The sequence below is a fragment of the Anguilla rostrata genome, chromosome 10 (genome assembly GCF_018555375.3).
Source record: "Anguilla rostrata isolate EN2019 chromosome 10, ASM1855537v3, whole genome shotgun sequence".
NCBI lineage: Eukaryota > Metazoa > Chordata > Actinopteri > Anguilliformes > Anguillidae > Anguilla > Anguilla rostrata.
Window position 1 is genome coordinate 32,335,109 of NC_057942.1, and position 27,162 is coordinate 32,362,270.

At 48.4% G+C, this 27,162-nt stretch overlaps 1 protein-coding gene across 1 annotated transcript; it reads right to left on the reverse strand.

Moving 5' to 3' along the window:
* Positions 1–10: 10 nt before the first annotated feature.
* On the reverse strand, positions 11–27,113 carry skic3 (SKI3 subunit of superkiller complex). The gene is made up of 41 exons (XM_064296545.1): positions 26,750–27,113; positions 25,967–26,058; positions 24,877–25,020; positions 24,264–24,355; positions 23,996–24,071; positions 23,730–23,879; positions 22,777–22,875; positions 22,283–22,391; positions 21,639–21,779; positions 21,387–21,488; positions 20,759–20,889; positions 20,454–20,540; positions 19,737–19,843; positions 19,236–19,362; positions 18,472–18,651; positions 18,170–18,294; positions 17,689–17,939; positions 16,849–16,951; positions 16,293–16,475; positions 15,685–15,823; positions 15,368–15,446; positions 14,848–14,909; positions 14,683–14,739; positions 14,387–14,455; positions 14,140–14,214; positions 13,789–13,930; positions 13,316–13,409; positions 12,901–12,978; positions 12,545–12,669; positions 12,138–12,261; positions 11,571–11,786; positions 10,740–10,812; positions 10,236–10,289; positions 9,261–9,372; positions 8,590–8,718; positions 6,506–6,630; positions 5,321–5,485; positions 3,462–3,614; positions 2,011–2,141; positions 1,241–1,370; positions 11–660 (listed from the first exon to the last, which is right to left on the reverse strand). The coding sequence occupies exons 2-41, from the start codon at positions 26,054–26,056 to the stop codon at positions 589–591; spliced, it is 4,701 nt and encodes a 1,566-aa protein (XP_064152615.1). The 5' UTR covers positions 26,057–26,058; positions 26,750–27,113; the 3' UTR covers positions 11–588.
* Positions 27,114–27,162: the final 49 nt, after the last annotated feature.

The following is a 27,162-nucleotide window of genomic DNA, read 5'->3' on the forward strand; positions in this document are numbered from 1 at the left end:
AAGTCCTTGGTGTTGTTCCCCTTTGTTTTGGTTTAATTTCACTGACATCGTTGCAATTCAACTCATTTCAGGCAGTACCCACGAAGAGCACAATGGTACATGAGTTCCACTTAACCATTACAGTACTGCAGTACTTATTCCCTAACTCTAAAACCCATTGCTTGTACCCCACCATCCCCCCCGAAACCCCATTTTTGGTAAACATTCTGCAATGTTTTCTTGCAATAAGCAGAGAGCGATTGCGTTTCTGAGGCACGAAGCACTTTTTGCACAGGAGAGAAAGCGCTCAGCTGCAGACAAAACATATCAGGCATTAAGGCCATCTGAAGATGTCCACAGAGAAGAATTCCAAGTATTTTCGGCCATCTTCTCCAAACTGGACCCACCGCCACAATGTTCCATTGTTTCATAAGTGCTCATTCCCACATCCGGACGGCTCCAGCCAGCACATGGTTCCCCTCGCCCAGCCGTAAAAGGTTAAACACCGACATTAGTGCGGCAGACGCACACGCACACGAGGCTGGCTGTCGAATGGCCGCCCGGTTGATGATGTCATCATCCCCGGCATCTTCCCGCTGTGGTGCAGTGTTAAGGGCAGAGTCGCCCGTGAAACTCCAGGAGTCTTTTGTCCTTGACGGCTCGGGCCTGGTCCAGCAAGGTCTACGGTGAGAGAGAGAGGGACAGACACACAGTAAACTTCAACTCTGAGAGCATAAGAGTTGATATTCAGCCACTGACCATCAGTGATACAACACCGAGGTTGACCACAGGCTAAGGAAATTAATTATTTCCTGCCTTCGCAATTCAGATGATCTAAAACCACATCTGTCATAAGCAGGACGGCAGCGCCGGCAAATGGTTCTTGAAGGCTTAATAATTGATGATCTGCTGCCCACACTAACTTTCCCTGCATTATCCTGGTCCACTTACAAATCCGCTCATTGTGATTCATTACATCGCACTCATCTGCACAGCATTTAAGGACACACCGTCCACAGCCCCGCTCCCAGGAGGCTAGATAAGGACACGCCCACAGCCCCTCCCCCCAAGAGATGAGGTGAGGACACGCCCCCCCGCCCTTGAGGACAGCTCGGTAATTTGCGACTCCTCCTCCTTCGAATTCCCATTTCAGTGCCAGCTCTTCTGAGTACAGACCAGTTCTTATGCAGTTCAGTGGTGCAGACATTACTGGGGTGTTAGATGGGGGGAGGGGATTGGGGGGGGGGGGGGGGGGGCTTACGTCCATCAGCTCCAGGTCGTCCTTGGCGTGGAGGTGGCGAAGGAGGTACCAGCGCGCTACCGACGCCACCGTCTCCGGGTAACCGGGACCGGAGGGGTAGACGATCCTTTCCAACAGACGGCGAGTTTCCCTGGGGAACACACACACACACACACACACACACACACACACACACAGGTTTTAAGCAGCCCGGTCCTTACCTTATAATAGCCCAGTTGGGATAATTAGATCCTGCATATCACGGATACTCCCCGTCACGGATACTCAAATCTGGAGCTCTCATCTACATCCGGCCCTGCGACGGCAATAAAACCTGCTCATCCAGCGCTTTCCTTTCACAATATACAAAGCGCGTTTCAAACGAAAATAAACCGAGACAGAAGAGAGTCATCGGAAAAAAATGGATGATAGAAACAAAGCTAAAGCAATGTGACAAGGATGTCAAGACGAGCACTTAAGAGTGCATGTGATTCATAAGGAGCGCCGCTGTCCCCTGGCTGAGGTCACCAACAGGGACCGCTGAGAATGCCTTCGTTACGGGGCGGACCTGGGTCAAATACGTATTTTGTTTTGGATTCAAACACTTTTCCGTGCTCTGTTGATCTTGCCTGGTGTGACTGAGCCTGCCGATATGTCCGGAAGGCAGGATTTGCACTTTTTGGGAGTATTTAATCGGTTCCAATACACCAGACAAGATCAGTAAAGTGTAGAGAAGCATTTGAATCCAAAACGGATATGTATTTGACCCAGTTCTGTTGCGGGACACGCACCTGGCCCCCATCTTTAGGGAGAACTGCAACAGGGCCTGCAGGAGTTGGGCCACGGGACAGGGCCCCAGCTTCAGCGCCTCTGTGGTGGCCTCCAAAACCAGGTCCTTCCACTCGCTGCCCGGGACGTTAGCCTGGAAAGGATGAGAGAGGGGGCCCTTAGCAACAGTCTCCAAGGTAGTCGTTGAGGGCTCACACACTGCACACGCTCGGAAGACAAGGCTCGGTTTGTTTGAAAATGTGAATGTCCAACTCGATCTTTAACAACAGGCTTGACTTTCTGGAACATTCTTCATTTTATGTAGTAATACTTCAATATATATGGAGAGAGACAGAAGCAACAACAGCAGGGCTGAAGCACAAATAACAGAATGAAATTGTGTGGGTGCGGGAAAATGGCTCTGGGACGAAAACCAAAGGAGTAGAAATGGCTTTAAGTCCCATGATAAATCAAGAACACCCACAGAGGCCCAGAAATGGTCTCAGGCCTCTATCCAAATCATTTTCATTCAATTTTGGAGCCCGTGGTCCCCAGACGGGACGGGACGGGCCAGGACAGGCTCAGAGCCGGGACGGTTCCCACACGGGGGGGATGGGAAAGCGACCGGTCACCATGGCCGCGGGCGCACGGGTTCGGGGGGGGGGCGGGGGCTCGGAGCTGAGGCACAACCGGCTGGTTCTACCCAAACCGCATCAGTTCACAGAGCTGAAAGAACACTGCGATCCCTGCCTCAAATTAGCATACCATTACCAAGACTGGGGCTCTTTAACATCTGGATTCTTTTATATGGAGGTTTATTTGGGGGGGGGGGGGGGGTAGCTGGACTGCACGGAGGCTCGCAGAAGAGGGACAAACATACCAAACGGTTGTGGTCTGGTAGAACGGCATGTGCACGTGCACACGTGTGTATGTACGCGTGTGTGCGTGTTTGTGTGTGCGGGCACATATGTTTGCATGTGTGTGCGCGTGTATGCGTGTGCATGTTTGTGCGTGTGTGTGTGTGTGGTGGGGTGGCTGTATTAGTATGCGTGTCTCTGCGCACTGTTGTAAATTTTGACTTGGATGCGCTTGTTGTTTGTGTGCGTTTCCGCTGCAGAGCTAGAGCTCGGCTAACAGCAGCTGGAGCCAGTTCTGGCTAGACTCACGCGCCATCCCTGCTTTCCCACTGCACGCTCCACAAGCCAGAGCCGCGGCATGTATCACTGCATGCTAATTCCAACACATGCTAATTCTAACATCTCCCCAGATCAATAAGCTAATGCTAACATCATTAGCTTCTTGATCTGGTGACACAGTTGCCTAGCATGGCAGCAATGGACATAAGCCAGCACTAATGATGCTAGCAGGCTGCTCTGAGAGGGGTCAGGACTACAAAGGGGAATGGAAAAAGCACTGGGCCCCTAAACTAGGCCCCAGGTCTACAGCCAGAGGGAGGGCAGGCCGCGTGACCCACCATGCAGGGCCCGAGGGCCAGCAGCGCCAGCCGCAGCAGGCTGGACAGCTTCCCGCTGAACAGGCCCTGCTGGGAGGCCAGCTGGAGGCTCTGCCTGTAGGCCATCACAGCCTGGACCAGCAGGCCCTGCGTCCGGTACACCTCCGCCATCCACTGAGAGAGAGGGGGGGGGGGGATGAAGGGAGAGAGCGAGAGAGGGGGAAAGACAGAGGGAGAGAGCAAGTGAGAGGGGGTGAGAAACAGAGGGAGGGAGAGAGAGTGAGGGGGGGGAGACAGAGAGAGGGAGAGAAGGGGAGAGAGGGAGGTAGGGACAGAGAAAGGAAGGGAGGGGGAGAGGAAGAGAGACAGATTGAGAACAAGTATTAAATAAAAAAAAGCAGAGAGAAATCACTGTTAAAAACATGCCGGTTACAGATTGGTGTAAAAACATTACACAACACCGCTCGTATCCACAAAAGGATGACTTAAATGATGCATATTTTATGCGGAATGCGGCTCAATATAAGGCCTGGCCAATTCAAAATGATGATCGCAAATTACCAGTCCGGATGAGCATGGATTTTTTACAATAACCTGAAACGGCACAGTCTATTTAAAAGCCACACAATGTGTGGACTCGCTAATGACCATGCCAGCTTTCACAATTACAAGAGGAAGAGACCACTATCATGTTTTTACAGATGTTCTGTGAATTACTTGTCATTACAGACACAGCAGAATTGCTTGAAGACAAAGATGACACTGAACCTGCTCCCTGTAATTTGTTTTCTTCTTGAATTTCAGTTGGCTGTTATACAGGCAAATATTTATACAACTCAGGTAACCATGCTACTTCAATGAAAACTATTCACTTCAAACGGCCTAAATTCTATGAACTGAGGCGTTTTGCTCCAAGTCATATTGAAGAAGTCCATTAGCTGGACAGGTAACAGCTCTTGCCTCTGGCTCAAATTATTCATACACCAATATTTGGACACCAAATTATAATAAATCTCTTTTAAAACGACAGGCAAGTTTTCGGTTTCAACTAGCGCATGCTCAACTTCAAAAATAGATGCGAACACAGTCAGCTTTTTACTTAATTTGTGCGCACGGATATAAGCTAACAGCAAGACCCAAAAAAAAATAATATAAAAAAACTGCTCGGACAACTGAGGTGTGGTGCAGCCGCAACTGTAAACGAATACAGCAGAGAGGATGGCAAAACTCCACGTTCCGCAACAGAAAACAGGACCCGTTACCGTATTTGTAAACTGCGTTCGCTAATTATTTACAAGCGGTTGCGCGGTTACCAGATTCGCATCAATACTTTCAGTTAATTGGTCGTGGCAGGGCACCCACGAATACTGTGCAATCACCAGCATGATCTGCCCTCTGTTTTTCGTCTTAGCGGATCCACCCCTGAAACGCTCGTTCGCTTGCAATCCTTCTCCAGGCCAGCGCTAAGTAAACTGCCACAATAATAAAATTACGCAGAGCTCCATTGGCAGGTACATTAAGTACAATGCATCTGCTCCGGAGCCTTTAAAAGAGCACAACATCGATGTCAGATTTACTGCGCACATTATCTTCCGAGGCCAGAGGGGGTTCGGTTCTGGAAAGCAAGTCAGGCTGTTTTAAAAATGTCGCGACACGAAAAACAGTCGCTGTTTCATTTCACAAGAGCGCTTATTTCACTTGCTTTAGGGAAATCTATCAATCTGAGATTCTAAGCAGTAAAGTGCAGTCCAAGTGCATTGGAGCAGATGAACCGTGCAGATTGTTTAAGGCACGGTTCCTCATCATGACTACGCAAATGAAGTCGGGGGCGTGCGTGCGAGGTGACGGTCACGGCCGGCGGGGAACTGCGCGGAACTCACGTGCCAGGCGGACACCGAGCTGTGATTGGCCAGGACGGCGGCGCTGAGCTGGTCCAGGACGGAGGCGGGCAGGCTGGTGCCAGCGCCCGACGGCAGGAGGGCCTCGCACTGGACCTGCCTCAGCAGCAGGAACACGGCGGGGTCTTCCGGAGAAACGCTCAGCGCCTGAAAGAGACCAGCTCAAATCAGGGCCCTGGTCATGCACTTCAAACGCTACAGCTGAACACTGAAAAGAGTCCACCAAGCCAGCGGGTACTGAGACCAACTAATCACCTCACATCTAACAATAACACATCTCAGACCAGCACTGCTTCACAAATGCAAATCAGAATAAACCAAACTTTCATTTATGAATTTATTTACTTTTTTAATTTATATATTTTTTATTCCACTGTATTAATATATATGTCTTAAGTGCCAATGTTAATTGTTCAATTGTGGATTGCTTTGGCAATATTGTTTATATACTGTCATGCCCAGAAAGCATTACTTAATTGAATTTTAGAAAGAGACTGATAGAGAGGAGGAGAGAGAGAGAGAGAGAGAAAGACAGAGAAGGAGAGACCATGATACGAGTGTGGGGGAGAGAGAGCGGGAGAGGGAGGGAGGGAGGGAAGGAGATAAAGTGAGAGACAGAGTGAGTGAGCGAGCGAGCGAGCATCTTTCCCTGCCAGGCTGGTTTCAGGCTCGTTTGGTTTATCACCCCAGCTAAGACAGGGCTGTGTACTCTTTTATCATTACACGGGGGGGTACACGAGAGACAAAGGAAAGAGCAGAGAGGCAGAAATCAGAATAGGTAGATCACTGCTGACAGGATAGCTTCGATGCCTTTGTTGCGCCTACACTGAAGGGCTTGCGTAGGCCCCTGTCAGAGCTGGAATATCAATACGGACATGTGCACTTGTGTTTATCGAGCGGAGAATGATGCTGACTGAGGCTGGGGAGAATGACATCACTACTACTCAGCGCAGGCAGACAGGCTGCACTGGACAAACCATGAGGGACGTCTTACTGACTGCTGGGGGGGGGAGGGCGTAGTGAGGTGGGGAGGACTGACTGACTGACTGTGAGTGAGTGAATGGGCTGTCAGTATTAGTGAGTGAGCGACAGGGTGGTTGAGTGAATGACTGGATGACTGAATGATCGTCAGTATTAGTGAGTGAGTGATTTCGCATGCGATCATACCTGAGTACAGAGGGCCTCGGCCTCTGAGTGCTGGCCAGCCTGTTTGAGGGCGATCACAGCCTGCTGCAGAACCCAGCTCTGCAGAGCCTGACCCAGCGGCTTCTCCACAGCCTCTACAGCTTTCACTGGAGAGAGAGCATCAGTGTCACACACTACACCCAGACATACACACCCTCCTCCAAAAAACACAGCCTCTAGAGCTTTCACTAGAGAGAGAGCATCAGTGTCACACACTACACCCAGACATACACACCCTCCTCCAGAAAACACAGCCTCTAGAGCTTTCACTGGAGAGAGAGCATCAGTGTCACACACTACACCCAGACATACACACCCTCCTCCAAAAAACACACATCCTCTAGAGCTTTCACTAGAGAGAGCATCAGTGTCACACACTACACCCAGACATACACACCCTCCTCCAAAAAACACAGCCTCTAGAGCTTTCACTAGAGAGAGCATCAGTGTCACACACTACACACAGAAATACACACCCTGAAACCAAAATACACCCTCAACACATAAACACACTCCTTCGGCACATAATAAACACGCACCCTCAACACATAAACACATACCCCCAACACATAAACACACACCCTCAACACACAAACATGCACCCTCAATACATAAACACACACCCTCAATACATGACACACACCCTCAACACACAAACATGCATCCTCAATGCATAAACACACATCCACAGCACAAACACACACCTTCAATATATAAACACAAATCATAAACACAAACACATCTACCCAGAGGCTTCAAAGTGGAGTCTCCCTCTGTCACACACACACACACGCACACATGCACGCACATACACACACACACACAGCAGACCTATGGAAGGACCAACAATCTCAAACACATCAGTGTAGCCAGGTACATTTTTCAAACCTCTGACAGGCATTTAGAGACAGAGACCGGGCGCATTTGTCAAATCTCTCAACCCGAAAATACGTTTTTTGGGAAGGTCAGTGAGACTTAAACAGCAGTAAAATTGTGCACATGCCTTTTACCCCCACTGCACTGTTCGATCTACCTTACTCCAGCGGCTCAATGTTCCTCAGAGAATACTCTCAGGCGCTTTAAAAGGTGACGCTTAAAAGGCCTGCTGTAGTTCACTGAGGAAATAAAAGGACCGTGCTTTGTTTGGTCATGCCAAACATTTGATAAAGAGGCATCTGTTCGGCGTTTCCTGGGTGCGTCTAAGTAAACCGCTTCTCTAAATCCTTATCTACCGACCAGAAAAATGACAAGTAATTTCACGCTCTAAATCAGACAAACATTTCTCATCACGACTTGTGATATTTCCCTCAAAGAATGACCCCAGGTATCCTTTACACTCTCAGATTTTATGGCTTTTCACTTGTGCGGGATAAATCCCATGTTCATGGCATCAGCAATAGTGCGTCAGTTACATCAGTAACAAAAGTTTTATGGGGTAAAGAAACACCCGAGGATAAGAAAACAACCCTGCTCAGATAACAGCTTCTCCTCATCTTCTAAACATGTCACTAAAACGAGAGCAGTAGAATCACACACTAAACCCCTAAGTACACAACCTGAACCAAAAAATGCACACCCTCAACACAAACACACACAGTGAACGCATAAACACACGCCCTCAACACATAAACACACACAGTGAACGCATAAACACACACCCTCAACACATAAACACACACACTGAACGCATAAACACATGCCCTCAACACAAAAACACACACCCTCAACACATAAACACACACCCTCAACACATAAACACACACTGTGAATGCATAAACACACATCCTCAACACATAAACAAACTGAACACATGAACACACACTGTGAATACATAAACACACTCTCAACACGAACACACACTGTGAATACATAAACACTCTCAAAACATAACACAGAACTGCTCTCATAGCAAGCTGTGCCACCATCAGCTCAAGTTCTGTCAGTCTGGAGTCAGTTCACATACATCACTCTGGATATGAGGTCAATGATGGAAACAAACATGGGGAATTTGCACCTGTACCAGGATGAGCCAGGCGGGCGTGGCGGCGGCGCTGGCTGGTACTGACCTTTCTCAGCCACACGGCTCATGAGCATGCCCTCCAGGCCCCGGCGGCGAGGGGCGGAGCCAGAGAGCACGCAGGCGGTGTTCTCTGTGTGACAGGCGGCCATCAGGGCGGCCCACACCGCCGGGTCATCTGTCCGAGAGAGAGGGAGGGGCTCGGAGTCGAGTCGACGTAACCTCCTAACTCCACGTCTGTGTTGCTGGTATTGTGCGTGTCTGAGAGTGTGTGTGGTGTTAACGTGCTCATTACGCACAGCGTTTGTCTGTGTGTATATGTTTGCATGCATGTGTGTGTGTCCATGATTATTATGCACGGGGTTTGTATGTGAGTGGGTAAGTGTGTGGAGTGTGGGTATATGCATGCATGCGTACTCATTACATATGGCATGTGTGTGTGCATATGGGCGTGTGTGTTTGTGTGGTGTGTATGTGCAATACGAGAGTGCATTTGTGTGTGCATGTATGTGTGCTCATTACACACAGCGAGTGTGTGCGTGTGCATGTGTGCTCATTACACACAGCGTGTGTGTATGTGTGGGTGTAAGCATGCTCATTACACACAGCGAGCGTGTATGTGTGGGTGTAAGCATGCTCATTACACACAGCGAGCGTGTGTATGTGTGTGTGCATGTGTGCTCACTACACACAGCATGTGTGGGTTTTGCAGTGTCATACCCGGGCAGAGCAGCGCAGCTCTCTGGATGGTCTTCAGAGCGTTCCTGCGGGGGTCCTCCCCAGAGTGTCTGCCACGGGCCAGCTGGTTCACTCCGCTGTACAACAGCGCCTTCTACAGGGACAGAGGAGCCACGTCACCCGGGAGCACACAAACCCACCGCCACTGAGCACACAGGTCTAAGGATCACACAGAAGTGACAAAACGGTCCCCCGAACCCTCACTAAAATGGATAGAATCACAGAGAGGAGGGACAGCGAGCATTTTAACTGCTGGCTTCCTATCGAAGCCATGAAAATGGGGGAAAGAATTCAGTCACAAACAGAATGCAGAGGGAACACCTCCATCTTAAGACAAACAGCAGCAGTTTCCCTCTCTCTGGAGATCCTAAAAAAAAAAAAAGCCTTTCGCCTGTTAGAATCGTTCAGTTTGTGAGGCAGGGAGCTCTCACGCCAGCGGTGATATTTCTCATCCATGCGCAAGGACTTACAGCAGGTCCAAGCTCCAATTCTGCTTTAATATCACGATAGGGATGGCTGAGCCTCATGCACCGTGCAGGAGATGAACAGCCGAGGGTTTCAGTCTCCCATCAGGCCCAATCGCACTAAACTCGTTTTGTTTTTTTTACGGGTCTCGGATGCCCTGTGTACTGTGAGCTCTCCCCTTTGTTAAAAGCACAAGGCAGACAAAGTTACTTTGTGACACAGATAAAAGGTTCAGGTCAGGACATAGTTACGGTAGTTAAGCCTGCTGCACATTTTTATGATGCTTTATTTACAGTGAGCAGTCTGGCCTTTTGCTGATGATGGGAGCACACAAACATTTATGAGGTTTTCGGGTTCGTAAAATATTCATATTCATGCATATTAATATCGCCGCTTGGTGTACTTCGTGTCTGTGGGAAGGAGGAGCAGAGGGTTCAGGCATATGAGTGTGTGTGTGCGAGGGTGTGTGCGTGTGTGTGTGTGACGCAATACCTTTCCCAGAGTCATGCTGGAGTGACAGGCCACATTCCCAGCTACCGCACCACCCTGCAAACACACAACCCAACACATAAGCCCTTTTATGAAATATATGCAAGTATATGAAAATGTTTATTAGCAGAGTCATGGACAAATCTCATAATATCACAGGCCTTACACACCATACTTTTCATATCACAGTTCCTTACTATACACCATTTCAACTTTCCCAGGTTAACAACGCAGATTCAACATTTCACATACCACACATCACCACTTTCGGCCCACTAGAAAATAAAGCTTATGATTCCTTAACATTCCATATGGAATGTTTTTCTAAATTTTAAGTCAGTGTTCTAGAACTCCATTGCTTTCAATTACCAGTAGTGGACCGCTGCACCGGTATTAAAAAGTTCAGTTAAGAACACTGTAATACTCAGTTAAGGACACTATAATGTTCAGTTAAGTACATTATAATCACATTGCATACAAGGTGCATTGAGTTTCTGGCCCACTTACAGCAGCCTTCCTGGGGTAATACCGTGGTACCAGTCGTGACAGCAATGCCCAGAGGGAGGGGTTGCCCGGGTTACTGCACAGGAAACAGACAAACATTACAAACAGAACAACGCACTCATCCATTAAACATTCATGCAAATAAAAATACAGAAACGCCAAGCTTGCGGATTTGCGGAGGCTCGTTAAGACTAAAGGTGGCGCGGTTCTGACCCGCACACCTGAAAATGTGCCGGGAGAAACAGCAGGGAAGCAACGCTGGGACCTGGCAATAAACATAAAAAATGCCATTTAATAAACGCCAGCTTTGACTGGCTCGACCTTCGTCTCGGCGCTGCGAGGCAGTCGGTCCGCCGGACCGGAAACGGCGGTTAACAAAAATGTCCTGGTTTGCCGTCATCCCTCTTCTCGTGCGTAATAAAAATGTTACATAATGCCTTCTTTTTTTTTATTTTTATAAAACGCTCGCAGGAACTTTCTCAACTGACCTACCTGCCGGCTTATTGTCTGAAACACCAAATTAAAAAAAAAAAAAAACCTTTCGGAGTTTCCCGCCTTTTCGGTTTCTACATCGCGTGGAAAAAAAACCACAAACAAGGCCAGGTCAAAACCTAGTATATGGCTGGACCGGTCGACCAATGGCGTGACTTCACAACTCGCCCGACCAACTTCATCGCTCACTCAGTCGCTCAGTCACAGACATTCGCGTTTGCAGGGCTCGCCCCGCTGTTGCGGCCCAGCCGAAAACCACAAAGAAGCGTAGAAATGCCTAGAAACCGCTGTAGCCGGAATGCTAGGATTATTAGCACCAGACGGGTAAATCGTGTCCGTTACCTGTGGACGGCTCGGGCGGCCTCTCTCTGCACGGCGCTGTAGTTCCCCTGCAGGGCCAGCAGGGCGCAGGTGAGCAGGCAGCGCTCCTCCACGGCGGCCCCGCCCTGCTTCAGCAGCTCGGCGAGGGCGGCGCTGGCCAGCGTGGCGTCCCCGCGCACCAGGCCCAGGGCGCACAGCGACAGCAGGCTCTCCGCGATGGGCTCCTTCAGCACCGAGCTGCGCACGCGGGCGCGACAAAGCAGTCCGTTAACAAAGAGTTAATCAATGAGCAATTCATCAGCTAGTGAATTAATCGATCAGCCAGTCAAATAATCAGCCCGTCAATCAGTCAGCCAGTCAATCAATCAGACAGTCAGTCTGACAAAAAAGATCGGTCGGTGCAAATTAAATCAGTCCTGCAGTTCAGATGAATTCCTCTGGGTGTCACCAGTGGGCCAGGGGCATGTAAAGGCAGCCAAGCCAAACCACAGGGGATGGGCTGGTTTACTTTAGGGCAGGAATGAGAGATGACATGAGAAAGAGGAGGAGGAGGAAGGGGAAGAGAGGCCATCGGGTTCAGGCACGCACCATTTGAAGAGCAGCGTTTTGGCAGCGTCCATGTTGCCTATCCTGTGCTGAAGCAGGGCCAGGGCAGTGAGGATGTAGGCTCTCTCTTTCTCACTGGAGGCCACGGCCAGAGCCTTCTCATAGGCTGCAGACGAAAGGGGCGGGACCAGCTTTAGGAATTTTAACATGCACACAGATACACCCACATTCATGCACACATGCACATATACACAGAGACTTGCAAACACACACACAGACACAAATACTTGCGCAGCCACATTCACAGATATGCACACACCCTGCCTACACATAAAGACATCCTCATACCTCTTCCACCAACACACGCACACACACACCCCAACACGCAGCACTGACCGCTCACGCTGTCCTGCAGAGCGCGCACACACACACACACACACATTACTGACCGCTCACGCTGTCCTGCAGGAGTCCGGCTCTAAAGTAGGCCAGCGCCAGCCCTGTGATGTCATACAGCTCCTCCTGTGGCGTGGAGGAGTAAATGCGCACCGCCTGCTCCCATTGGCCTGTGTTGCTATGGGAGACACAGTTAGCGCGTCATAGTCGGTCAGTCGGTGGAGGGCCATTATTTGAAACGTTTGTTCTGTATGTCGCAATTGTAATTGAAAGGGCAAAGGAGCATGGGTATTATGGAGTGAAAGGATAAAGCTGAGGAAGCCTATGGAACCAGACTACCAGGCGCACGGTGCGTGTTCTACCAGCGAAACCACCGTGGCGCACGGGCAGGAGAGGGGGGCGGGGTTACCAAAGGGCGCGGCCGTAGTTCCTCAGGGCGAAGCTCAGCTCTTCTGAGGGCCCCGCAGGCTGCAGCAACTCCACGGCTCTGAGAAACAGAGAGAGAGAGAGAGAGAGAGAGAGAGAGGAGGGGAGAGAGAGAGAGGACAATCGAAGCTAGCCCGCAAAAAAACCGAACAACCGGACCCCACAGGCAGAACAAACAGACCGAACACCACCAACGTTACCTCACAGGCAGAGCAAACGGACCAAACACAACCAGTGTTACCCCACGGGCAGAACAAATGGACCGAACACCACCAACGTTACCTCACACAGGCAGAGCAAACGGACCAAACACAACCAGTGTTACCCCACGGGCAGAACAAACAGAACGAACACCACCAACAGAAGGTTGGGATTGAGGGCTGGTGCAGGCGGTTCACCTCAGGTAGGCCCAAACGGCTTGGTTTTTCAGGTTCAGGTGCTCGTTCAGGTACCCCAGCATGGTGAAGGCGCTGGAATCTGTTTGGATTCTCTCTGCGGGAGAAAAGGGAAGAGAGGCAATAGCAGATACTGCAGTGTTCATAGCTGAAGGCCAAGGTTTGAGTCTTTCATCATAATGAATCAACCACTGACCTTCATCAATTCCCCCAACAGAACTGCAATACCAAACTAACACCAACAGGGGGTAGACTGAGACAACAGTACAAAAGCAATCATGTTTGCCATTTTAATTTCATCACACTACATACCGTCATATACTTTATATTAATTTATCATTTCCATGCAGTATGTAGTAAGTTCTTGGACCATTCGTTAAAAAAAATACATAATGTCTAAATATCTAAGCGAGCTTCATTTTCGTTTTTGAAAAGGGGGGCGCGAAAGGTTTTGGGACGAGTGTGAGCAAACTCACCCGCGTACTTGCACAAGGCCACCTGAGCAGCAGACACCGCGTTCATCTGGACGATGTTGTACCGATACAGCTCAGACTCCCTGTTGGTCTTATCCAACAGCGTGGAGCACACCCAGAACGCATAGCCTTTTACGCCCTCCGTCTGAAACGAGAGAAAGGGAGGGAAGGAGAGGTGAAGAGAGGTAAGGAGGAAGAGAGGAAGGGAAGGAGGGAAGGAGAGAGGGGAACAGTTGAGAGAGAGAAAGCGTGGGACAGAGGAAGAGAGGCAGGAATGTAGGAAGGGGGGAGTAATGGACACAGGCAATGGAAAGTTCAGGCGGCAGACACACAGCAGGTGGCGCTAACACTCACGTGGGTGCTCAGCTCCGTGGTGTGCCTGTACAGATCCATGGTGTCGTAGCTCCCCACCGCTTCCGCTATCAGAGCCTGCAGACACACACGGGCCAGTATTAGCCACAGAGGCTAACGAACAACGCTTCAAATGCCTCAGAGCTGCAAGGCCGAGGCTAACCGCTAATGTCAGCTGTCAATTAATGAGCCAGACCACAAATGCTGCTAAATTAGCTAAGCTGAAAGACTTTTTGATTGGATAACTTACCTGTCCAATCCAGCAATTGACGTACAGCGGCTCCAGTGATTGGGCAATCTTGAATGCTTCGTGAGAGAGCTAGGAGACGAAACCAAGGATTTCTCATTACAGATGAGTAGAACAGAGAAATACACCTCTTCATTTTGCTCAGTTTATTTTCCCCCATTTTCCTCCATATATTTTCTTCTCTTTCATCCTTTTTTTTTAGATGAACACATGATATACACACACACACACACACAGTGTGCAGGCATCTACGGTGTCTAAACAAAATGGCACTTTCTTTAACAGCTGTGAGAACTTACCTCAATATTTTCCGTCTTCAGATACAGTGCTCCCAGGTTTGTCCAAGCTACAACATTCTGGAGAAGAGAATAACAGGCAGGTGTGACAAAGAGTGCAAACTTCACAGAGACTGTACACAGTGTCACTCTATTTTTATACAAACACACCAAGTGTGATTCACTTACATTGGCTTCCATGTTCAAAGACTTAATAAAGGAGTGCTGAGCGAGAGCAAAGTTTTCAATGCCTGTAATGTGAAACAAAAGTCAAATCACACAAGTCAACAAATAATAAACACAAGTCAACAGACAATAACCAACCTGGCCTTTAATAATAATTACACAACACATCAAACTACTGCCAGTAAACTGCATGGTGACCGTTTTCACATGAAGGCAGTTCATTTTATTTCCCTCCCTCCACCCTCACCTTCAAATAAAAAATAAATGAATGAATGAATGAATGAATGAATGAATGAAGAATTCTGGACCAATGGGGACTTAAGGGCATTCAATTCCAGTCTCAGTCTAGGTCAATGGGGAGTGAGGAACAGGTAGTCGAACAGAGCCAATGGGCAGTTAGGAACAGGTAGTCCAACAGGGCCAATGGGCAGTTAGGAACAGGTAGTCCAACAGGGCCAATGGGCAGTTAGGAACAGGTATTCTGAACTAGGAGTGTAAACCCAAAGAGAGGTCCTGGCCATACCTGTGCTCATGGCCACCACGCCCAGGGCGTTCCAGTAGCTGTGTTTGGTGCTGTCCAGCATCACAGCCTTCTTAATGCACTGAGGAGGAAAGACAGTGTGTGAGTAACGGATCTGCAGCAAACCGCATCCACATGCTTACTGAGTCCTGTCACTCGCTTTTAAATTAAGGCGCTGTGTAACATATTTTGCTTAAAAAGTCTTTGAAAAGTAGATATTCTCTTTAATTGGGACTTTCCAATCATAAAGCATAAATGAAGACCAATAAATAAGAGGTGTGTAACCTGAGTACACAGCTCTCCGTGGGCAGACATAGTACCTGCAGAGATTTATCCAGGCACGCCCCCCTCTCCTCCTCCTGGCCAACCAGGCGCCGGGCCTGGTGGTAGTAGTTGAGGCCGAGGTCGTGCCAGAGATTAGGGGCTTCGGACATGAGCTTCAGTGCGCGGCCGTAGCACCTGCAGGCACGCGCGCGCACACGTGTGTGAAGAGAGCTCACATGACACACCCTACTGCTGCACAGTAAAATGAGCAGCATACGTGTAACATTCCACTGTTCCTCACTAGTGACATGAACTCAGAACACTGTAGGGAAAAACTCTTTATTGGCCTATGAGTTGATACTTTCATTTTGGTTCCCGAAGCAAAACCGAGTAACAGCTCTTCAGTCTTCACCACTGTTTAGCAAATTGCTTTGTAGAAAACTTCAGAATCAAACTGTACATAATAATAAATTGGAAACAGTGACTGATAACGAGAACTGGCCATTCACCCTCTGGTAGCCTGCTTTCTAGAGAGAATCCAACACTGTGCCAAACCCGGGTTTCAACACCAAAACTTTAACCAAATTAATTGGCGCCAAAGTCCTACCGATGCCCAAAATGTCTACCTACGGTGCACACAGAACATATGAAATGAGAAAGAGACCTTTCCCCGAGCTTGAGGACCTGGGTCTGGTCCAGGGTGTGCTTCTGGTCAGCCGGGTCCATCCCGGCCAGCGGGCCCGGCACCAGAACCCTGGCCCGGCCGGGAGACACGGCGTGGGCCGCGGTGCACACGTCCCCCAGGAGCTTCCACAAGCAGCACAGGTCCGGGCGCAGCTGCAGAGCCCTGCGCGCACAGGGTCAGAACACAGGTTATTCCAGCCGTACAGCTCTGTGCAACACAGGGTCAGAACACAGGCTATTCCAGCCGTACAGCTCTGTGCAACACAGGGTCAGAACACAGGCTATTCCAGCTGTACAGCTCTATGCAACACAGGGTCAGAACACAGGTTATTCCAGCTGTACAGCTCAGTGTGCACAGGGTGAGAACACAGGTTATTCCAGCTGTACAGCTCTGAACACAGGCTATTCCAGCAAGATCCACTGTACAGCACAGACACATTGAATGGATTTGGTTCATGGCCCTTGAATAAGGAAACAGTATCCCACTGGAACAGAATCTATGAGGTGGATCTATGATGTAATATGGACGCTCTCACCTGAAGAGGAACTCCACAGCCAGCTGAATGAGGTCGACCGCTCGGCCGTCCAGGTAGTCTGCCATCGCCCCTTGGGCCAAGGCCAGATGGCACTCTCCTAGACCTACGCAGAGAGGAAGGAACGCAGACTGCTCACAACACACTCACGGCTCAATGGTTCTGAGGAAATTACAGCGCTCGCTAAAGCTAAAGCTGAATATGCCAGACAACATCGTCACTCTGTACACTGACGAGGGAGCAAAACAACTGCTTTTGAGGTGTGAAACTGGAATAAGCACGCAGGGTGATGGTCTAGTTCATGCCATCCATCTGAAGAACAGGGATCTGAAACTGGAGAGCCACAATGGCTGCGGGCTCCTGCTCCATCCCAGGTCCATTGTAGAACAACGATAACTATCGAGTTCAATAATCGTCGCCACCATGTGGTGTAAAAACGTCACCACTGATATCTACAATGGGTTGATAAGACAGCCAATCAGCAGCAATCTTCCAACAACCAATCTTCCATGCGGACATGTGATGTGAGTTGGCCTTGCTGCTGATTGGCTGTCTTATCAAAACCTAATAGAGAATAGGGGTGACATTATTTCCCCAAAAGCATTTCAGGCAACCTCTGAGGTTTGGATGTTCATAACCACATCTGATATAATTCAAGAAAAATCGACCAAGAAAAGGCAATGCACATCATGGTGGCAATGACGCATGCGATAATTATCATAACAGTATATTGCCCCGCCCTAGCAGACAGCAGCGATCTGGCCCTAAACAAGGACACGCCCTTCCCCCATGGCTCCGCCCAGAAAACAAGGACACGCCCTTCCCCCGTGGCTCCACCCATACCTTTCAGCGCAGGGACGTATTCCTCCTGGCTGATGATCTGCATGTACTCTGGGACGGCCTCCGTGAACTTCCCCAGGACCTGCTTGATGGCCGCCATCTGGTACAGGCTGTAGATGGAGGCGGGGTTGAGCTGGCGGGCCTTGTCGAAGGCCTTGAGCGCGGACGTGAAGCACCGCCTCTTCAGGTAGGCCTCTCCCAGACACTCCCAGCACACCCAGTCCTGGGGGTCGGCCCTGAGCGCTGCCTGCAAGCTACGGGGCAGACAAGAGCCAATTACCTCTGCTATGGGGCAGAGAGGAGCCAATCACCTCAATTACAGTGCAGAGAGGAGCTAATCATCTCTGCTGTGGGGCAGAAAGGAGCCAATCAGCTCGTCCGGAGAGAAAAGCACTGTGTATGTTCATTACAATGGCAGGCTACCATGTTCTTCCCTTCCATTACACCAGGAGTGCCCAATCTTATCCAAAAGAGGAGCTCTTACTCATCGATGGCATGCGGGGGCTGGTCGATCTTCAGGTGGTACAGACCACGCCTCATCCAGGCCCACTTAGCCGAGCCCGGCGTGGCCTCCTCCGTCACCGCAGTCAGGATGGCCAGGGCAGAGTCCTGCAAGAGAAATTATACACACACAGACACACGCACAGACACAGACACAGACACACACAGACACAGACAGACAGACACACACAGATACATACAGACACACACACGTGCACATTAGGGCACTGTCAGCTCTTTAAATGAGAGCAGGGAAGAGGTGCATGATGGGAGAACGAGACGCACCATGTCTCCCAGCTCCATGCTGAGGTCCACGGCGGCGGCTCCGGCCTCGGCCTCGCTGGCGTCCAGCTCAAACGCCCGCTTGTAGCAGCCCCTGGCCCGCCCCGGGTCCCGCGCCACGTCCCTGTAGTAGTGCCCCAGGTACCGGAACGTCACGCCCAAGTGCGGGTCCAGCTTGGCGGCCTGGCAAACCAAACCGAACCAACAGAACTCTGGGTCACTCTTACATTCAACTGAAATGCTTTGCCCATTATAACAGAGATCACGTAGGAGATGCTATGTACCCTGCTATGCATTATGGGAACTCTCAGGATAAATAAGACGTCCTAGCGTTGTTATGAGTTTTCGCTAAACGGCTGCCCATCCAGATCCAGCTGCAGCTAGTCCCTGATTGGATTTAATGATCAGCTGAAGCATACAACCAAAGTTCCTCTCAGCCAAAAGCTACCCTCCATCTCCACCAATCATCCTAACTCCAGACCCCAGTCTGCTCACTGTAAATCCAAGTCACTCATCAGAGGTTGAGAAGACCAATTTGGTGTCTCCAGGCAACATGGCCTGCCCAGTTGATTGGTTGAGGAATGGTGTCCAGTGGGGAAAAACAAGGCCGCCACGTATTACCTAGAAGGGCCCACTACATTGGTGGTGGTTGAGGAAAGTCACACCCCCCCACCCAATGCCCCTGCTCTTCACTGTTATCAGCTTTTGGGTCCATGAAAAGCGTTGAATAAATGTGACCCACTGTCCCGGGACGCGTGAACTCTGACCTTCATAAGGTGGATGTGAGCCTTGCCCTTGTCCCGGCGCGTCTCCTCCCCCATGTCCCAGTACAGCCGTCCCAGCAGAAAGAGGCACTCCCCCGAACTTGGCTTGAGCTCCAGGGCTTTCAGGAAGCTTTAGTGAGGGAGTGAGGGAGGTAGGGAAGGAGGGAGGGAAAGCACAATCGCTTGTTTTAAGAGCTGATCCGTCATCATTGGTTTATCAGCAATCATCATGTTTGCATGCATCATGCATTCCAGTTCATCTGTGCACTCATATCACAAATCACTGTTTAATTAATATGCTCAATCAAAAAGAGGTATTAAATGAGTAAATTATTTGACCACTGTGAATAGTCCCTGCATTTGTAAGAAACAATCATTCACAAAAGAGGCGTGTGTAACGTTGGGAGCCTTTCTCTGATGTCAAAGGAACAAACTTCTCAGCTCTTTGAGGAATAAGGGCGGTGGGTTGGTGGTGGGGGGGTGTAGGGGGGGTCTCATGCCCACCTCTCCTCGGCCTCCCGGAGCTCGTCCCGCGCGAGCTGAGCCAGTCCCCTCAGGACCAGGACCTCCGCCTGTCCCGGGTGGGCCTCCGGGGGGAGCTCCGAGGACACCTGCTGGAGAAACGCAGCACTGAATTAAAAATTTAAAAAAACGAGCGTCGTTCTGCGATTACGAGATCTCATCTATCCAAAACGGCAAGACTGCAGGGTCAGGGAGTCCATTATGTGTGTGTAACAGCTCCAGAGGGGTCGGCTGAGGTACCTCTGCACCCATTTGAAAAATGGAATTCCGGTAATTTAAGAAGATGGAAAAAAAAAAAGAAAAAAGTAATCATTATTTGACACCAGCCAGGGAAGTTAATGATCAGGGAGTCACTGGCACTGTAATGAAAATGATAAATACCCATTCCAGAGTTCAACAGCTTTGACTAATACAGAACATTAGCTGCATAGGGAAAATAGCGCTGAGGTTAATCTCTTTTTCACAGCTGCTATCCATTTAGCATACATTACAGTCAACAGACTCACAAGCATATCTTCCTTATGTCACATCTGAGTAAAATAAACAACAACCACCCAAGATCATAGAATAATAAAAGCGTGCCCTCTGTATAGAAAATCTACTTTATCACCTGTATTTAATGTTGTTACATACATGGGACATCTGCATTTCGGCATGTTAGCTGTAACAGAAGAATGGAGATAGTGTGGTGGGTCGTACCTGAAGAGCTTTGTCAACGAGCCCCTTCTGCAGATAAGCCCTTCCTCTTAAGGACACCAGATCAGGGTCATTATCAGCATCGTCCAGCTGGGGAAAAAAAGGCAAGGGACCATAATCAGTTCTATGCTGATGCAATGGGTGACACAGGAGCAATGCTAACAAAGTGGTCTAACAAAGCCAGCGGTTAGCACAATAGGCAATAATCGGAGAATAAAAAGGATAACAGGTCTTTCCGAAGCACAGGATTCCGGCAGGTCTGAAAGCGAGGATGAGGACGGTGCAGCTGCGGAGGAAGAGCGCCGTACCTGCGCGAGCGCCTCCAGGGCCTCGTCCGCGTTCTGCTCTCCCCCGGCTCTCACCAACGCCTCCGCCTTCATCCGCAGCAGCCTCCTCCTCGACTCCGCCCCTCCGGCGTCCCCGTCCAACACCTTCAGTCCTGTCGGGGAGAGGCAGCACAGGTCTGAACACAGCTGAACCCTCTTTCCCGGCAGGCCACAATGATCAAGAAACACGGCGGGACAACAGGGCCGAACATTTTGCACAAAAGCCGCCGTTTCAACGTTCAACATTCTCGCTTCCTCAGCTGAAGGAAGTCCTTTAACCCTTTGAAGAGTAGGTTTTTTGGAATGCTTTTTCAAAGTTTGTATTCTAGAACTCCACTGCTTTCAGTTACTGTTTTTTTTTAACATACTGTTTTCAGTGATTGTGACATCAGCATTAGAATGTTCAGTTAAGATCATTCTAATCGCCTACATAAAATCTAACACCTTACATGGGCCTCTTGGTTGAATATTTCTGAAATCCAAGACTTTACCAAAACCACACACAAACCCAGCATCTGCTACAGGCAGACAGAGGGGAGCAGAGATGCCCATGGGAGGGGCAGAGTGTCAGCGGGAGGGCTGACCGGTGTTGAGGGGTGTTGGAACGTACCCTGTCTGCAGGAGACGGCGCTGGCGGCGTATCTGTGCAGTTTCAGCTGGGCCTGGGCCAGCCTGAGCCACCCCACCGAACAGGACCGCGCGCGTTTCAGACCTGAAGGAACACGCAGCCAGGTCAGACCGTAAACGCTACACCGTTAGCGTCCTGGGCTGCGGCTATGCTAGCGTCTCCTGCCCGGTGCCGGGCGGGAGATCTTCAGCCGCCCGCTCGGGCCAGAGACGCGGGCGCCTCCTCTGAACTCACCCGCGGCCAGGCTCCTCACGGCCTCCTCGTACCTCCCCTCCTCCAACGCCTTGGCCCCCAGGCCGATGTGGGCCAGCCCGCTGTCCGCGTCCAGCTCCAGGAGCCGCGCGAAGCAGCCGCCGGCCTCCTCGCTGCAGACGCCTGCCACAAACACAGCGCCGGCCGGACTACATCACATCCCACACAACCTGGACAAAATCACATCCCTAATGTACATAACCTGGACTAGATCACATACCTAACGCACACAATCTGGACTAAATGATATTCTAAACGAGCACAATCTGGATTAAGTCGCATCTCTAACACACAGAATCTGGACTAAGTCACATCCCTAACGCACACATCCTGGACTAAATCACATCCCTAACACACACATCTCAGGCTAAATCACATCCCTAACTTAAACAATCTGGACTAAATCACAACTGCAGTTCAAGCCAGCTGGACTAAATCACAACCAGACAGCACACCGTGAGGGAAATCACAACCACAGCGCACACTGTCAGGAACAAATCTCAATCACAAAGCTACTACAGTGCACTCCACCTGGAGCAAAATCAGCCACAACGTACGCCATCTGATCTCACCCGTACACGCGTGACACACAGACAGTGCAGTCACAGACACAGGCTCCTACTCACCAGAGCGGAGGTAGTGCGTGCCGAGCACCTCCAGGGGGAAGGCGTGCGTGGGGTAGAGGGACAGCATGGCCTCACAGGCCTCCTTCATCTTCACCTCCTCGTGTGGGAGCTGCAGGAGTAACGGAACATGACACTCCTCAGACTACAACACCATACGGAAGCGCTTTCTTTTTCAGGGGATGTTGCCCCCTGCATAGGAAGAAAACAGTGTTCTTCTATCAGCATGTACAGTATTGTTGACCACATTCCAAAACTGCAAGCTCAGAGGCAGAAAATTAGGCAACATTTAGCCAAAAGCATGTCAAACCCATTCCACGAAGATTAAAAAATACATTAAACATACATACATAAAAAACTTAGACAAATCAGCAAAAAGGTCAGGCAGAGGGCAGCAATACATTTTTCCATTAGTGGGTTAAAAAAGCTGCTCCAACACACGTTGAAACATCAGAGCAGAATTATTGATTTACATGAAATTATGCATCCAAACTTACTTTTGATAAGCATGTAATGTAATTGGCTGAGAGCTTCTTGTGGTCCTCTGAGGGTATATTGTCCATGAGGGACATGGCCTTCTCAAAAGCGTTTATTAACTGCGAAGAGAACGCATTACGTTATTTTTAACTTGAATTGAAATTGTCCATTCAGAACAGACAGAGGTAAGACAAAGGTCAAAATTCCTTACTACTACCTGTCTTCAAATGGAGTTTGGCATCAAGCATCAAAAAACTATGACATTGCTTGAGAAAATTGCTAAGTTATTAATGGAAAACAGGACAAGATTTGTGCGTCATTTCAGTAGTACAACTAAGATGCACAACTATGAGGTTGCACTTTTGTACATAAACTTCTATCAAGAATTTTTTTCAGGATCTACATACTCCAAGACAGCTGCAGGAGGAACGGAGAAGAGATATGTTAGAGAATGACAAGATGTACACATAAGGAAAGTGCAGGAACATACTGAAAGTGGCCATATTTGAAAACAGTACATCATATACAGCCAGCGTCTCAGCTACATTGTATTATTTTAATTTGGTGGAAGCTTTAATCCAAACCGACGTGAGGATAAGAACATTGGAAAAATACAAACACGGGTCAGATGAAGTACAATTCTGTTATAAAGTTATCAAAAGCTACCCATGTAAAAAGCTATCCATAGCAATGACTATCAAGTCTAGCTCATACAGTAAAGCTATGGCTAAGCTCTAAGGCTAAGTCGGAAAAGCTATGGCTAATTTGGTAAAGCTGTGGCCAAGTAACTAAATCTATGGCTAAGTCAGTAAAGATGTGGCTAAGTTGGTAAAGCTATGCCTAAGTCCAAAGCTGAAGTAAATAAAGCTATGGATAAGTCTTAAGATAGACGTAAGGCACAATTACAAGAGACACGATAAAAGAACTACAAGCTGCAGGGTGAAATTGAGCCAAGGCAGAGCCAGCCACTCACATGCTGCTGGGTCTCGTTATCCTGCTCCTCCACGCTGTCAGCCAATAGCTGGGTCATCTCCTGCCACAGCTTCAGCAGCCCCGCCCTCCCCACAACCCCCTCCTCCGCATCCTCCTTCAGCTGAATCAGCCTACACCACAATCTCGCCACCTACAGGGAGGGGAGAAACCCAGCGAACTACATTACCCATAAGATCCATGTCCCAGAAGATGGAAATATATTTCAAGTGTTACCAACAATTGATAATTTAATTTTATAGTAAAGACCTGCAAATGATTCTTCTCTGTGTGATAAATTTCGACCAGCTTCTTTCCCACTTCATAACATTTCACCTTGTCCGAACTACAAGTCGAAACAAAGAGAGGAAAAAGAAAAGCATCAACACAAATCAAATACATGCAATAAATGAACACCATTTTAGTCACACATTGGGCTGTCTACTCTCTGAAATATATGGAGAGAATATATACCCCCTACTAGACATAATTTCGCTGTCACGCAAAAGCTGAATGCTTAATGGATTTTGTAGCTTACCTTTCATACAGCGTTATGAGTTTCTGGTAGACCCTCGGAAGTTCAGCTTTGAAATCTGTCTGGGTGCTCTTTTCAAACAGATTTGCTAACCCCTATAACAGAGGAATACCAGAGAGGTAACTGTGCATATCCTTTTATACATGGATTTTGTTGTATTGCTCGCTGTAGAAAAGTAACCCCAATACATGAGAACAGTTACACTGAATTATTAAGAAGGATGGCTCATGTTTTCGCTCTCCATAAAATAATATCCCCAGAATCTTAACTCTTGGATGATACACTGACCCTTTAAACATAAATCTGATATTATTTACTAATATTTTTGCTTGGAAAATGTTTTATCAAGGACAAACTTTTGGAAGAAATTTTAGTTTTAACATTTTGTTAACAGCCAAGGGAGAAGGGGCATACGTTAAAATTACAGATGCCAACACAATCAAGTAGAAGACCTATTTCTACTCTAAGTTTTGGGGCTGCCACTGCCAACAGCAGTGCCTCACCTGAAAGTCAGTCACAAACATTGGTTTACATACACAGGCCATTAACTGCCCTGCACTGTCACGACACCAGCCCCAAAACCAGCACCACAAACCCAGCCAGCCCAAAATCTCACCTGCCAGGCCAGCAGCTGTTCGGGCTCCAGGTCGCAGGCCTTCCTGTAGGCTGACTGGGCCTGGTCCGGCTGCTCCAGCTCGCTCGCCGCCAAGCCAATGAAAACCCAGGCATTGTAATTACTCTTCTCCAGCTTCAGCACTGCCTGCATAACCATGGAGGGAAACATAGTGAACCAAATAACGCAATGCCCCTCAACGCCCTACTCCCTCAGCACTGCCTATATAACCATGGAGGGAAACACAATTCCCCAATGCACTCACAACATGTGCAAACCAGGTGTCTGCATCTATGGAGAGAGGCGTTGCTTCCAGAGGCTGTCTGGAATTCGATAGCGAGTGTTGCGACTGAAGACAGGTGATTTGTGCACGCTACATGCCTCAGCATCGGTCCCGTTCTGTTAGTTTGTGTGGCCTACTGCTTTGTGGGTGAGTTGTTGTTGCTCCTAGACGTTTCCACTTCACAATAACAGCAGTTACAGATGACCGAGGCAGCTCTAGCAGGGCAGAAATTTGACAAACTGACTTGTTGGAAAGGTGGCATCTTGTGACAGTGCCATGTTAAAAGTCACTGAGCTCTTCAGTATGACTCATTCAACTGCCAATGTTTGCTTATGGAGATTGCATGGCTGTATGTGTGATCCTATGCACCTGTTAGCAATGGGTGTGGCTGAAGTAGCCAAACCCACTAATTAGAAGGGATGTCCATATCCTTTTGGCCATGTAGGGTATTATTGGTTTTCTTATACAAACTATGAGGTATTTGTGCAAAAGGGAAAATGTGTACTCCCAAATGCATTAGTACAAATAAGAGCACATTCATTTAAATAACAATTTACAAGACACAAGTTGAGAGATATTTGTTTGATAGTAAAACACATTTGTGGTTTCTACTCGTGGATCAATGTTTATGCATGAACATGCATGATCTCTTTACTCAGTAACACTAACATCATCGGAAGCGTGCCCCTGAGGCTGTTCCATCTCTGGATATTTTAAATGTCTGCTGAACTATTTTACAAGGCACTCCCACCAATGGGAAGTGGTTAAAAAAATATCAAGCATGTCAAAGCAATGACACTCTTCACTTACCTTGCAATGCTTTAAGGCTTCTTTGTACTCTTTGTTTTTGATGGCTTCCCTGGCGTTTTTCAACGCAGACTTAACTTCTTTGCTCGCCATCTCTGAAAACCCATGTGAAAGAATGCACAGTGCAGCATTAGTCAAAAGCGATAGTAAAAATACAATGGTTCTGCACAATCAATTTTGTGAGACAAATATACAAAAAAAAGCCTCTAGCTGTACCAACTTTCTGATGTTACATTTGCTGGAACAAAAACTGCTTGTAGTGCATCAATATGATTAAGATTAGCGAACATCGCGAATAAAATGAATAACAAACACGTCAGCCTAGAATTCTGTCTCAGCAATGCAAGAAAAAAGTAGCCTTGGGGAAACAAGGGTCAGTGTCATTTCCGAAATATAATAAAATAAAATACTTCGCTAGTGATAAGTTTAGGCCAGTAACGTTGTGAGATGATTGCATCAGTCTAAATTAAGTTGGGAGTTTGAAACTAACAGTTGGCTAGCACAGCACGTCAGGTAGCCCAGCTATCTATTGTGTTGTGACACTGCATTATCAAGTTGTACTGTATAAATCCACGTACCCTTACTTCTGTATTTATCCTGACTGTTAACCGTGTAGCAATTCTCTGCAAACATGACAGATATGCTAGCCACCATTAGCATAGCTACCAAGATAGAAATGCGTTAACTTAGGGTGCTTCTTCTGATAGCTAATAACACAGCTAATAACAGCATGACAGTACTCTGTTTTAACTCTGAAAGCACAATGAAAAGCAAAGTCAAGATTACCTGTTCATTTGAAAACTAGTATGCCTTCACCAGATAACACAAAAGTCAGATAAGCGGACAGACTCCTGAGCTACTGCCACCACTCAATCCCATCATGCTCAGCAGTAGCACCCACAATCTTTCTTCTTCTGTTCTTCTTGCGTCTATCGTGGCTATATTGGACTAAACGGTTCGTGCTGCCCTCAACCGGTAAAAAATAATTTGATAAAAAATAAAAACCACTGATGTTTACTCTGTATTATCCAGCCTAAATAATACAAATAAAGAAATGTAATACACTTTCTAATGATTAAAGACTGGTTTTCTCTACCCATGAGTAACGGCAACAACCCACAATCTCAGTAACATGACACGAAAGCAAACTGCTGTAACAGCTGCACGGAATTCACTGATAAGTACGTCATGTGGACTCA

Bases quoted from the DNA above. Each gene is read 5' to 3' on its own strand.
- skic3 (XM_064296545.1), bottom strand. From the start codon at position 26,056: ATGGCGAGCAAAGAAGTTAAGTCTGCGTTGAAAAACGCCAGGGAAGCC. The intron at 6,631-8,589 runs GTCAGTACCAGC...CTCTCTCTCCAG, and splicing joins GAGCCGTGTGGCTGAGAAAG to TGAAAGCTGTAGAGGCTGTG. The intron at 1,371-2,010 runs GTGCGTGTCCCG...TGTGTTCCCCAG, and splicing joins TCCCTAAAGATGGGGGCCAG to GGAAACTCGCCGTCTGTTGG.